General features: G+C 43.2%; 1 protein-coding gene across 3 annotated transcripts in view; it reads right to left on the bottom strand.

The window, feature by feature from the left end:
• The window catches only part of TMEM62 (transmembrane protein 62), a 30,152-nt gene extending 27,981 nt beyond the window's left edge, over nt 1–2,171 (bottom strand). Inside the window, exons 1-2 of one of the 3 annotated variants that reach the window (XM_055131927.1) lie at nt 1,717–2,171; nt 1,327–1,438 (exon numbers count right to left, since the gene is read on the bottom strand). In XM_055131927.1, coding sequence (XP_054987902.1) covers nt 1,327–1,438; nt 1,717–1,896 — 292 coding nt within the window. In that variant the 5' untranslated portion in view covers nt 1,897–2,171. The remainder of the gene's footprint in view (nt 1–1,326; nt 1,439–1,716) is intronic. The other 2 variants (XM_004609604.2, XM_055131925.1) reach the window with 2 other exon arrangements.
• Nucleotides 2,172–13,482: the final 11,311 nt, after the last annotated feature.

The raw sequence follows: 13,482 nt of genomic DNA, 5'->3' as shown, positions 1-13,482 counted from the left end.
TGTGTGTGTTGGGGGGAGGAATTCATCATGAGAATCTGATAGGATGAAAACTCTAAAGAAATTCCAACACTCTGGGGAGATAACAAAGATTTATGATGATCATATTTTCTAGCACCCAAATCAGAGATATGTGGTCTGACCAAATATTATTATTTTGGTTTGGGGGCCACAGGTATCTGTGCTCAGGTCTGACTCCTGGTTCTCTAGTCAGGGGATTATTCCTGGTGGTGCTTCAGGGATCACATGCGGTGCCAGGGTTGAACCCAGGTTGTCAAGTGTAAGACAAGAAGAACCTTACCTGCTGTACTATCTCTCTGCCCACTTCCCCAATCCCCAAATATTTTTACAGGAAGACACAATTTGTAAGGTGTTAGTTTGGACAACAAAATTCCAAAATTCCTAGGAAGCTAGACAAACACATATTGAAATCTCCCATAAAATGAGGACTCGTGGGGGCAGAGACACTACAGAGGGCAGGGCACTTGCCTTGCTCGTGGTCAACTTGGGTTCAATCCCTAGCATCCCTTAAGGTCCCCTGAGTCCTTCACCATTAAGTGCAAAGCCAGGAGTAAGTACTGAACAGGTGTGGCCCCAAAACCAAACCAAAACAAATAAATAAATAAATGTAAATAAGGACTGTTATCTCTATTATAGCAGCTGAGGTATTTCGTTACACACCTTCCCTCCCCACCTCCCCCCTCTTCCAATAGATACGATAGATGCTCCTTCAGCTGTTTCTCCTCAATTTGGGAACAAATGGTCGGGGTTTGAAGACTAGGATACCCAAGTCATCGAAGTAGGAAGAGACAAAAATAAATATTCTGTCACTTGAGGCTTCTCCAGTGGATAGTCTAAGCTTGATTGCTCTGTGGGGTAAGTGAAGGATATGCATAAAGAAGGCTCAGGTTCAATCCTCTGCACCAAGGACAGCAACCCCCAGCACAGGGCCAGGAATCTCCATCCTAACACCACAGGGTGTGACCCCAAAACAAAACAAGAGATTGATGCTAAGTGCAAAGAAAATAATAAAGAAGAGAAATTTTTATTTGTGATTAAGGAACTTTTCTGCTTCTCTCTGAAATCCAGAACTGTAACAACAGAAGATTGCACCCTAATAGGAGAATATTGAGTCTGGCCAAGGCGTGTCTCTTCGTCTGAACCTGGGCTCTGTTCTCCAAAGGTGAACCAATAAATTCTCCAAATTCCCATCTCCTCTGCAGGGGGGAGATGTCTCACTTAAGGCTGCGACTGTCCAGTCCTCAGTGTCCCCAACGTGCAAAGCTATTTGCTGACCACAGAACACGACAGCAGGACAAGAGTTCCTACCTGTTGCTAGCACAAGAGCTGGCCGAATGACGTCAATGTTTTCAGAACAGAACTTCTCTAAGTCTATAGCTCTGCTTCGGCCATAAAACCTGCTTAGGTGAATGTCGGATATCTGGCAAAAGCGGGTATTAAACAACAGATATCGGAGTCAGGAAGAGGCAGCGCTCAGAAACACCCGTCTCGCTGTCGCGCGTGGAACCAAAAGGCCAAATTGCTGTGCACCCAACGAACGCCCCTCCCCACGCACACACACAGACCCCCAAGTTCGGAAATTGTGGGGGGAGGGCGCAAATGACAGGCACCGGCGCTGCACATGTTAAGGGCGCAAGTCTCGGCGTGCCGAGCCAGTTCTGCACCGTCCCCATCGGCCCCGGGCTCCCGCCGCGTCACCTGCAGACCCCAGAAGATGTTGCTGCTTTCCGAGCCCGGCGCGGGCTGCGGGTTCCATGGGGCGCGGGGCGGCGGCGGCGGCGAGGGCGGCCCGGCCAGGCCGTAGTGCTCCAAGAGCACCGCCGCCAGCGCCGCGGCCGCCAGCCCCGTGAATACCCTTAGGGCCAGCGCTGAGGCCATGCGGCCCGCCCGGGGAGCACCGGAGCCGTCCCGGGCCGGGCCCGCAGGGCGACCCTACCCCCGGCGGCTGCTCTGGCCCCACTTCCGGACTCTATGGTCGCGGGGGCGCCCCAAGCCCGCGTCGTCTGCAGCCTGCCCCGCCGCGTCCAGGCTCCGCGCCGCCGCCCGCGTCTCCCGGCCGGCTGGGGTAAGGCAGGTGAGGAAAAAGAAACCGAGACCCCCCCACAACGTCACTGACTGTGGCCGTGGGTGGCGGGGAGGGAGCCCTGCAGGGCCGGGAGGCGGAAACCGGGCACTGGCTCCGCCCTAGGCAAGCCTCCCTGACCTCGGTGGGTCGATTCCTGTAACCTGCATAAAACAGACTTAATAACCCCCACGCGCACTTCACAGGGTCGAGAGGACGCCTTTTAAATTGCTTAGCAAATAAGACAAGAGGATTTCTCTGGGCCCCTTCTAGTAATTAACAACGTCCCATATAGGTTTCCTGTAGATGTAATCCGTCTTAGGTTTTTGTTTTTTCCCTTAACCCGATTTCATTCGCACTTGGCTATTTAATAGTTCAGCACAGTGATAGGGCATTCGTTTCATAAACTGTAAATGCTTCAGTGCATAGGAGGAATATTAGAGTCTGGCCTTGTCCTTAAGTTATTTAACCATTTCCTTACTGAAACTTTCAGTCAGTATGTTCTAACCGTACTCGATAAACTTTTTTGAGTCAACATCCTGAATAAACATAGTGCTGGTCTGAGTACCCTTTACAAATAGGCCCTTATTAAAACTCCGCTGTGGATTTTCTTTTAGAATGTATTTTTAGAGTTAGTTCATTAATTGCTTTTTGAGTGCCTTTAAAATGCAAGATTATTGATCTAAGCAAAAAGTAGACGAAACCTGTAAATAGCTAAAGAGCTTGAGAAGCTTTAGTAGGGCAAAGAAATGACTAAACAATTTATATAGCAAATGTGGCATTTGCTACTAGAAGCAGATATAAAAAGCTGGAAAGATAAGACAAGAGATATTGCATCTTTGGAAAATCAGAGAAAGCTTAATAGTTACATATTAAGAATAGGATAATGTTTCTGAATGGCTGAGTTTAGGGCTGAGATGGGGACAAGCACTCTCCACAAAAGAGACCTAACATATGCCAAAGCATTAAGGTGTCAAAAATGTAGGTGTTAGCAGGTAGGGCGTTTGCCTTGCACGCGGCCGACCCGGGTTCGATTCCTAGCATCCCATATGGTCCCCTGAGCATCGCCAGGAGTGATTCCTGAGTGCAGAGCCAGGAGCAACCCCTGTGCATCGCCAGGTGTGACCCAAAAAGCAAAAAAAAAAAAAATGTAGGTGTTGACAAGGTGAGTCAGGTTGTCACATGGATGAAGGTCGGGGCCACATTGGGTGCCTAGGATTCAAACTGGGGTTTGCAAAATAGAAGATAAAGTGCCTTAAACCCCAGCCCTTGTGAAGAAGAAAGGAGAAGATGGAAAGATGTTTCCAGTTCTAATCTGGAAGAAGACTTCATCACAATTCAACCATGCTGACACCTGATCTAGTCTCCAGAACTATGGGAAATGAATCTCTTTTGTTTATAAGCTAACTAGTCTGTGGCCTTTTTTTTTCATTGCAACTGGAGCTAAGGCATCCAGGTAATGAATAACTGCAAAGGTTGAAGGAATTGGGAGAGTATGAAACAGATTAGAAAATAAAATACATGTGAAGACAAATATATATATATACACATATATATATATATACACATATATATGTATATATATATATATATATATATATATATATATATATATATATATAACTTGAGCCTGGAGAGAATAGCTCAGTGACTTGGAATACCAGCCTTGCAAGCCTCAGATGTTGAGTTCAATCTCCAGTGCTGCCACGTGTGCCAGGAGAGATCCAGGCAGCTCTGTTGTCTATGATCCCTGGGACTACAAGCTATTTCCAGTCATAGATGGGTAGGATTTAGCACTGCAACAAAGGAGTGTGACACACAACCCCATCCCCAACCAGCACTGCAATTAAAAGATGTCTGAGCACTGTAGCCACAAAGTTCAATCTCTAGAAAACGTGTGTAAATACCATAGAAACCCTGATGAGCACCAAAAAAAATGTGGAAATACCATAACTAAAGAATTTGTGTGCAAGTCTCCGTGAACACAAACCCTGTGTGCAAATTGTGTCCAAGCATAGTAACTTGATATGTGACCCCCAACAAGCAACTACCGTTGCCAGGTATGTGTGTGTGTGTGTGACCCTTTGTCATTGCAGTAGCATCAACAACAATGAAGGTCCAGTGGGGAATTAAAAAAAAAAACACTAGAACTTGATATGATATTTGAAGAAAGAAAGAAAATATGACTGTTCCAAAATTTGGAAACCTGGTAAGTCAACCAGGACTATAGTATGTGTAGAGAGGATTGTCCCAATGAATAGTATTTGGTTTCATTTTATGCTATACCATTAGAAAGCATCTAAATGTATATTTTCAAATCAAATTTAGAAACAGTGTTTGGGACAATCTGACTTAAAAGTCAATGTGGCACATGCGAAATTCTTTTGGAGATACCTTAGAGGGACATCAAGATTTGAGAATTAGGGGACATCTCTGAAGTGCCTACTTTACCTGCAGAAACCCTGGGTTCAACCTGTAGCACTGCATGGTGTCCCCCCTCTCCTCCCCCCTAAGTCTAGTAGCAAGCAAGGAATGGTGCCGAAGCATGCTGGGTCTTGGGGCGGGGGAAGAGAGAGAGAGAAGAATTATTTTCAAAAGTGAAATATAAAAATTGTATGACAGATGATAGGAACCAACATACTGCCAAGACTAATTCTTCCTGGAGTCAGAGAAGTGGTACAAGTAGTAAAAGGTAAATATGGCACTTTCCTTGCATGCTGCCAAACCTGGTTAGATCCCTGACCACAGAGCTAGAAGATACCCTAGAGGGACCTCAAGATTTGAGGTATCTCCAAGAACATAGAATTGTGTGCTCCTCAACCCAAAAAAGACAGACTTTTCTTTTGGAGGTGCTGCTGCTACTCAGATGAGGGTCTAAAACAAAACATGTATGAACTAACCCCAAGCCCCACAGTCTGAGTTGCAAACATTGAATTATGACCCAATTGCTTCAGCAGAAGGAATTTATTTAAGGACAGTTAATCATTTTCCAGGGAAATACTGGTTTGACTTAATGGCTATAAATGCGAATGGTGTTTCTTAGTTTTTGCCTTTCAAAGAGGAAAGTTCAGCTTCTTGATATCTCAAAGAGAACAAGAGGCAATCCACCTCAAAAGCAAACTTCCTTATAACTACAAAGAAGAATTTATGATGGACATTTGATAATACAGTACACATGTTATCCAGTCATAAGTTAACTATGAGTCACAAAACATGAGATGTAAAATTTATCCTCGAGAGACTGGAGAGATAATACATTGAGTGAGGCACTTTCCCTGCACATGACTTACCTGGGTTCAACCCCCTGAGCTCTGCCAGGAGTGATCCCTGAGCACAAATCCAGGAGTAAACCTTGAGCACTGCCAGGTGTGACCTAAAGACAAAAAACCAACAATAACAATAAAGCACAAATTAAAAAACAAAAGTGGGATTTTGATCTGAGATTATCATTAAAATAATCATAAGTGGGCTATGAGATTATAGGTTATATTTTATTTCCTTTGATTTCACCTCTTTTCTGAGTTTTCAGTGGTGACTGTCTAAGGAGAGGGGGGAGCTATAGTTTTAGGTTTGCAATTATTTTTTCTACAAAGGATCAGATGGTCAAGTTTTGTGCTTTTATGCACTAGAAGCTGTCATAGATAATGCACGCTTGGATGAGGCGGCAGCAAGTCCAACAACATTTTTATGAGCTCTGTCAGCTTGTATTTATGTATTTTTGTGATTTATAAACGATTTCTTCTGAATTTTTCCAACCATTCAAAAATGTAATGTCTTTTTTTTTTTTTTAATCTTTTATCTTTTGGACCTTCACCGGGCAAGGTGCTGGGGATAATTCAGCAAAACAATTATGCTTAGCTTGAGGGTGGAGCATGGTCTGACAGCCAGTTGGCAGTTCCTTCGCTAGCCACGCCCCCCTCTGGCCGCGCTTAATCGGTCTCTGCAGTTTCTAGGGAGACAGTAAACAGCAGTGTTTTCTCCTCTGTCACTCCGGTCACCCTTGTCAGGATCATAATATGACGGTACCCCCTGAACAGTGAATGCCTGCACGAGAGCTGCTGCTGCTGGCGACCCGGAGCCCAAGCGACAGGATCCGGAGAGGTGCCTGGGAGGGACTTGCCAGTCCGGTCTTGAGTGACCTACACAAAGCATGGTCAAGTTCCAAAATAAAGAACCTCAAGCCAAACACTCAAGTGCCAAAAACTGACTTAGGGAAACTACTCAGAAACAAATAGACATTAACTATTATACATTAATGATTAGGGAAAGGGATGGACTGAGTTAAACAGAGCCAGATACTTGGGCTATACTTCACAGAGGCTGAATTTCTGCCTATGTCTCCATTCAGGTATGAATCCAATGCTATTGTTTGATAAGTAATAACCTTCCCTCACAACCAAGGTATTGATGATATGTCCTAAGTTGCCCTGAAAGTGAGACTAAAGCGCATGGTGTGGAAGAACAAGGAAGAAAAACTTGATCTACTCTCTTAGACTCAGTTATTGGGATCTAGTGAATTTAACTGACAGCATGTTGACAATAGAAGAGGAATGAAGTTCACTGACTTTTTTTTAACCCTATGTGTTCCCTAAAATAAGTTCAAAGTAGTTGGACTTGAACTCTTAACAAAGGATATTATCTCGACAAAGTAAAGTTGGCTTGGACTTTAAGAGAGACCAATTTGAGGAAACAACAAGGAAATAAATTGGAGAACTAAAGGAAAATTAGACTTAACTCAGGGACTATAGAGATAGTACAACAGGTAAGGTACTTGCCTAGAACGCGGCTGACCTGGGTTCAATCCCCAGCACCCCATATGGTCTTGAGCCCCACCAGGAGTGATCCCTGAGCACAGAGCAAGAAGTAAGCCTGGAGCATCATTGGGTGTGACCAAACCCCCCCACCCCACACACACACCACAGTTATTTTAATGGGGGAAGGAAGGTTGCTCCACACTTGGCTATGCTATGGATCTATTCCTAGCCAGCTACTATTGGGGGCAGTGCTCCCAGTGATGCTCAGGGTTTCCATACAGTGACGGGGATTGAACCCAGAGTTCATGCATCCGAAGCCTGCACTTTGACTTTTTGAGCTATCTCCTTACACCAATAAGAGTTCTTTTTCAGTAAGGTTTGTTTATGCAGACTCATCTTGGTGCAGGTTCTCTGTCTCTGGTGATAAGGGTCACTCCTCCTTATCGTGGTAAAGGAAGGGGAGAGAGCATATTTATGTCACCTTCACAAAAGCAAAGTTATGCCCTACTTTCAGGCCAAAAAGGTCAGAGAACCCTTCCTATGTTGGTTAAAATAATTCTTATGCCAAAGAAGGGTGGTATATCAATCTCCACTGGTTCCATTTTCTAATATAATTTTTAAATTTTACTCATGACAACATATAACTCAGTTTAAGAAGGCAGCATTTCAAAATATTTTCAGTTAGAAAACAGTGTTTCCTACCAAGAAAATATTGGATGTCCTAGTGATCTGCATTCACGCCTTTCCAAGGGGCCTTCCAGTGCCAGAGCTCACTCTTTTGGTATTAACCTTCATACTGTTCTTGATATAATGATGGTATTAATTTTCAGGAATAAGTGATATTCTTTCACAATAACCATAAGACAAAACTGGTCAAATGCAAGCCATGCCCTCAAAGGCCACCTTCACTCTAACAACCCTATCTTCCCTATACAATTGTATTAACAGTTTTGGTTGTCAATTTTCAGAGTTGACTAGCATTATTTATTTCTTTTAATCATCATCCCATTAATTGTCAAATTTCTCGAGTGGTCTCAGTAACATCTCCATTCGTCCTAGCCCTGAGATTTTAGAAGCCTCTCTTTACTCATCCTTTCCAATGGTGCTGCATTGGAGGCTCTTTCAGGGTCAAGGGAATAAGACCTATCATTGTTACTGGTTTTGGCATATGAATACGCCATGGGGAGTTTGCGAGGCTCTCCCTTGTGGGCAGGAAACTCTTGGTAGATTGCCAGGCTCTCCCAGAAGGAGAACTAGGCCATAAGATCTCCGGGAGCTTGGTTTTTAGTCTCTGGATGTTGGCCGTTGGTGGGATTACACGGCGCCGGGAGGCAGTCCCTGGTTGTGACCGCCTAGCTACTGGAAAATGGGGAATCTGGGCAGAAGAGGCCCAGTCCTGATTTGAACAGGCTTGGAGGTCTCAGCCCGGGTCCCATACACCCGGGTTCCTCTGCCGGTTCCTTCGTGCGTGAGGCTCGTCCAAACGTGTGGAGAGGGGCCTTGAGCATGACTGTGGCTGGGCTACGGAGGTCTTCTGCCTCGGGAGCTCTGCTCAGGGCGGAGAGGGAAACTGAATCTCCCACCTCTGAGGGGCCCTAGGGAAGACCACCAGGTGTGGGGGCAAGAATTTGTCTGGTTAATTCCGATTTCTTTTAATAGAAAGCTTATATTCTAGGAGAGATAGACATTCCCTGTAATGGACCAGGTAATATGTTTTAGATTTTGTGAGCCATCTAGTCTCTCTGCAAAGCACCACCAGGATAAATTCCTGAGCATGGAGCGAAGAATAAATCCTGAGCAAATATTAGAGGTGTGGGCAATAGTTTAAAGGCCAGAACTCATACTTTGAAAATGGGATCCCCTGGCTTGATCCCCAGTACTACTGCAGTAACTCAACGCTCTCCCCCTAAACCCTGCAGTGTTTGGACCACACTAGGTATAGTCCAGACTCTGAAGGAAAAAAAAGTAAATGTTAGAGCCTGAGTCTTTGCAACATGTTGAGTTAATGGGGTACATTCAGCAAGTGCTGAATTTTACACAGCATTCGAGTTTCACAAAGAACCTGACTCTAAAACAGAGACCAGCATATTGTATTATTAGAGACTATTCTTGCCTCTTTACCTTAAAAAGGAAACATAGAGAAGGAGGCTGATTGGACATAAGGAGAAGCTGAGCTACAAGGTAATCTGAATGAAGCCCCCAGAGACCCCAGGAAATCCTGAAACTGAAATAACTCAGGATCTGAGTGTGGAGCACTCTGTACCAGTATTTAATGCGGGCAGCCCTCATTAGAGGGAGTACCTGGAGTCAGGCCAGCCCCTTCAGAGGCAGCACCATTGGCAGCACTCCCAGTACCTGGGGGATAAGTCTCCTGAGTTGAGAGTTGGGTGGCATACCAGAGTTACTTCCTTCTTCAGCCACAGATCCAGAATACTGCTAGTACTGTATGCTAAGCTCTGTTTCTGAGTCAGATTTTTTGTGAAATTCTATCTCTAACACCATATAAAATTCCAAGGAGCTTGAATTTCAGACAACTGTTAAATTAACCCTTACTAGTAAGTAATATGAGAAGAGTTTGTTCTCCCCAGGTATACTTGTATTAAAAAATTTTAAAATAAAGCTCGAACTGAAGAAATTTAAGATTCCTAGGGAAATATTTCTAATGTAGAATAAAATGGCAAGTGCTAGTTCTAATCTGACTTTGGAAATTATTCTGGAAACAATACATATTATGTTATGTGACTTTTAAGACAATATTTGAAGAACCAGAAAGGTATTTCAATGGTAATAATTTGTATTTATGTAATATTTTGGTTTCCTATTTCCCCCATAGAAATAATGAACATCCATGATATGGTAGGCTGCCATATGTACTATGGGTACACAGTCGAGACAGAATCCTGCTCACAGAAACTCACAGTTTTAGGGATGTAGCTAGTGGCAGAGTACATGACTTGCATGTATGAGTTCAATTGCCAGTGCCAAGAAATAAAAACATATAAAAGGCAGCAGCAGTTCTCAGTCTGCAGGTCAAGAGACATAAGTGCCAGGTCAGAGCTATTTAGAATGCATAATTGAACGCATAGCGGGAAACTCTCTGACAATTGGAAATAAGAGAGTTAGACAAATTCTCTGAGGGAGCTCATGGGTGAGTGGATCCTTCAAGAACAAGCAGAAATCCTCTTATGAAGGGAGATGTAGTGATGGAAGAAGGGGTGCTCTAGGGGAGTAGAGCTCTAAGGGGTTAGAGTACAGCAGTAGGACAATTGCCTTGCACAGGGTCTACCCAGGTTTAATACCAGGCACCCTATATGGCCCTTCAAGCCCTGCCAGAAGTGATCTCTAGGTGCAGAGCCAGGAATAAGCCTTGAGCAAAAACCAGGTGTGAGCCCCCTAGAAAGAGGGCATGGTCTAGGCCAAGAGATTAACCTGGGAAAAGCATAGTCTTTTCCATGGGAAAACAATATCAGACTACGGTGTATGTGGGAAATGCAGTGTGGGTAGTCTTAGGGAAGTGTGGCAAGGAACATCAGGCAAGCAAAAATCATCCCAAGCCATATTGAGAAGGCTTTGAATGCCATGTATAGGATTACATTTGGTTCCGTAGAAGAGTTGTCTAATGTACTTAGGTAAGAGAGTCACGTTACCAGATTTGCGTTTAAGAATAATTCTGGCAGGAGAGTAGATCATTTGTGTGAACAACAGAGTGGGAATAGGTAGACCAGTTAGGAAGGTTGCTCTTTCCTAATATGGATGAGAAATACCAAGGATTTTGCCTGGCAGGAGGAGCAATGTTAGGCAGGACTTGAATCACACATTAGAAAACATCCCAGAGAGAGATGGCAGTTTAAATGGAATCATACAGAGTTCTCAGCTCTAATTGCTCATTAAATCACTCGGGAGATGTTCTTTTTTTCTTAAAAAAACAAAACAAAACAGATGCTCAGAGGCCCCACTCCTTTTCTAATTAAATCAGAATCACTTGAGTGAAGACTAGAACTGGAATTTTAAAAAGCTCCCAAGTGATCCTAATATGTAACTAGAGTTGAAAATCTCCACACAATTCTTAAATGAAGAGTCTAAGAAAACAGTTCTGAGTGTGGCTGTCCCAGTTGACTTGTGTCATCCCGGGGCATCCAGAAAGCTAATTAATGTATATTAATTGTTGATAGTGCTTCAAAGAGTAAAGTGGCACCTGCAATATGACTTTGTAGCTTATTGACTCACAAGATTACTGTGAACTGAAGCTCATTAAAAAATAGATGTTGCATAATAATCAGAAAAAACTCTTAATCCTGCTCTAAACTAGGCCAAGACAGTTTGCTCTAATAAGAAAGGAGTAATGATAATGAATGTTTCTGTTTTAGCTGGTCCCTGTTCTACACGAATATATGTACTAGGATGTTAAATGTGTGCCATGCTTGATGAATAATCTTTAAATTTAATAGTAGACATGCTACAACATACATTGGCTATAGGAGACAAATCTTTTTAGGCTGGGTTTGGGAGATAGCAAAGAGGGCAGGGCATTTGATTTGCATGAGGCTAAACCAAAATTAAATTCCTGCCATTCCATATAGTTCTCTGAGCCCACCAGGGATGATACCTGAGCACAAAGTAACCCCTGAGCATTGCCAGGTACAGCCCCAAAATAAAGAAACAAAAATTTTAGGGGCCTAGAAGATGATTCAGAGGCTTAAAAAACACCTAGAGTTAAGTAACAGGCTTCAATCTATTTCCCTTGTCACCATGAGCTTTGCACAAAGACAGTCATGACAGCCTATAGTCTTGAATACCAGATTAGGGAAAATCATTTTTAAATAGGACGTATGAGAGTGAAGTGGTTCGAGGCACTAATTTTGAATTTAGGTTTTGTAATTTAATTTAGATTTTGTCGGTTTTTAATTGTAGCTCTTTGGACAAGCAACTCACTGTTCTAGCTACAATTTTCTTGCCTGTACAATGGCAAGAATAGGAACTACATCACAAGATAGTTTTGAGAGTTCATATATTGTTTTTTTTTTTTTTAACCATACCTGGTGATATGCTCAGGGGTCACTCTTAGTTGTGCACTCAGGAATCACTCCTGGAGGTTCTCAGGGGACCATATGAGATGGCGGGGTTGAACCTGGGTCAGCTACGTGCAAGGCAAATGCCCTACCCGCTCTACTATCTCTCTGGCCCTGAGGGTTATATTTTTAAATGCCTCTAAAATCTTCAGTAGATTGGCTGACATTTACATCTTTTTTTTTTTTTTTTTTTTTTTTTTGCTTTTTAGGTCACACCCAGCGATGCTCAGGGGTTACTCCTGGCTTTGCTCTCAGGAATTACTCCTGGCAGTGCTTGGGGGACCATTTGGGATGCCGGGGATCAAACCCGGGTTGGCCTCATGCAAGGCAAATGCGCTACCCGCTGTGCTATTGCTCCTGCCCCGACATTTACATCTTTATATCTTGGTTCTTTCCTCAAGGAATTGACAATAGTAGAAAGATAAATCAGCCATGAAAAACTGGAACAATATGAGAGATAGTATAAGGGTTAAGGCACTTGCCTTACATGTGATAAATCTTGTTCTATCCCTGGCACCGAATATGGTCCCCTGACCACTTCCAGGAGTGATCCTGAGCACAGAGTCAGGAGTAATCCCTGAGCAATGTCAGGTGTAGCCCAGTGCTCCCCTCTCACCCAAATGTGAGTGCCGCAACTAGGAAGTGTGATCATTGATTTGTACATGTGAGTACCACAGTAGCCTGTGGCAAACACTATAACCAAAATGTACATGAGTACCATAAACAGTATAATTCCAGGGAGCACAACTAAAGGAGTATGACACCCTGTTAACACTACAGCTGAGTTTGTGAGCATCACCACCTAATGTGTGACCCGTAGCAAGTACCACAGCCAGATGTGTGTGCAATCCCAAGTCATGGCAACAAAGGCATCACTAACAAAAGAAGGGAGGTGGGAATAAAATACATGAATATACGTATATAACAGTGGCTTTCAATTTCAGAATAATGTAGTACTCTTAAAATTTATTGGAACTTCATGTGTTTTCTGTTTATGTAGGTGACATCTATTGAAATTTGCTGTACTATAAATACAAATCTAAAATATATATTTGTTTAAATAATAAACAAGCTAATATAATGTTAGCATAACATTATATTCATTGAATTGTATGAAGACAGTAGGTGAGGTGTGTGGCTGATTTTGGACCATGCAAATCTTTTAAAATCCCAAGAAGGACATGTTCTTGTTTATCAGAAAAGACACACTTTATTTTTCTACTTCCACACTCTCTGATGGTTAATACCACTGAAGAAGTTTTTTCAAAAACAAGTTCTGTTTGAGAAAAAAAAACACAAAAGATTATATTCATTGGAGTTTCTGATCAAGTCCTGGATTTCATAGATGCAAAGTATGTCGCTTAAAAAACATTTTAAGTGGGGCTGGAGAGATAGCACAGTGGGTAGGGCGTTTGCCTTGCACGCGGCCGACCCGGGTTCAAATCCCAGGATCCCATATGGTCCCCTGAGCACGGCCAGGGGTAATTCCTGAGTGCAGAGCCAGGAGTAACCCCTGTGCATCTCCAGGTGTGACCCAAAAAGCAAATAAATAAATAAATAAATAAAGTCGTCAATAATA

The sequence above is a fragment of the Sorex araneus genome, chromosome 3 (genome assembly GCF_027595985.1).
Source record: "Sorex araneus isolate mSorAra2 chromosome 3, mSorAra2.pri, whole genome shotgun sequence".
Taxonomy (NCBI): Eukaryota; Metazoa; Chordata; class Mammalia; order Eulipotyphla; family Soricidae; genus Sorex; species Sorex araneus.
This window is presented reverse-complemented; position numbering and strand designations above follow the sequence as displayed.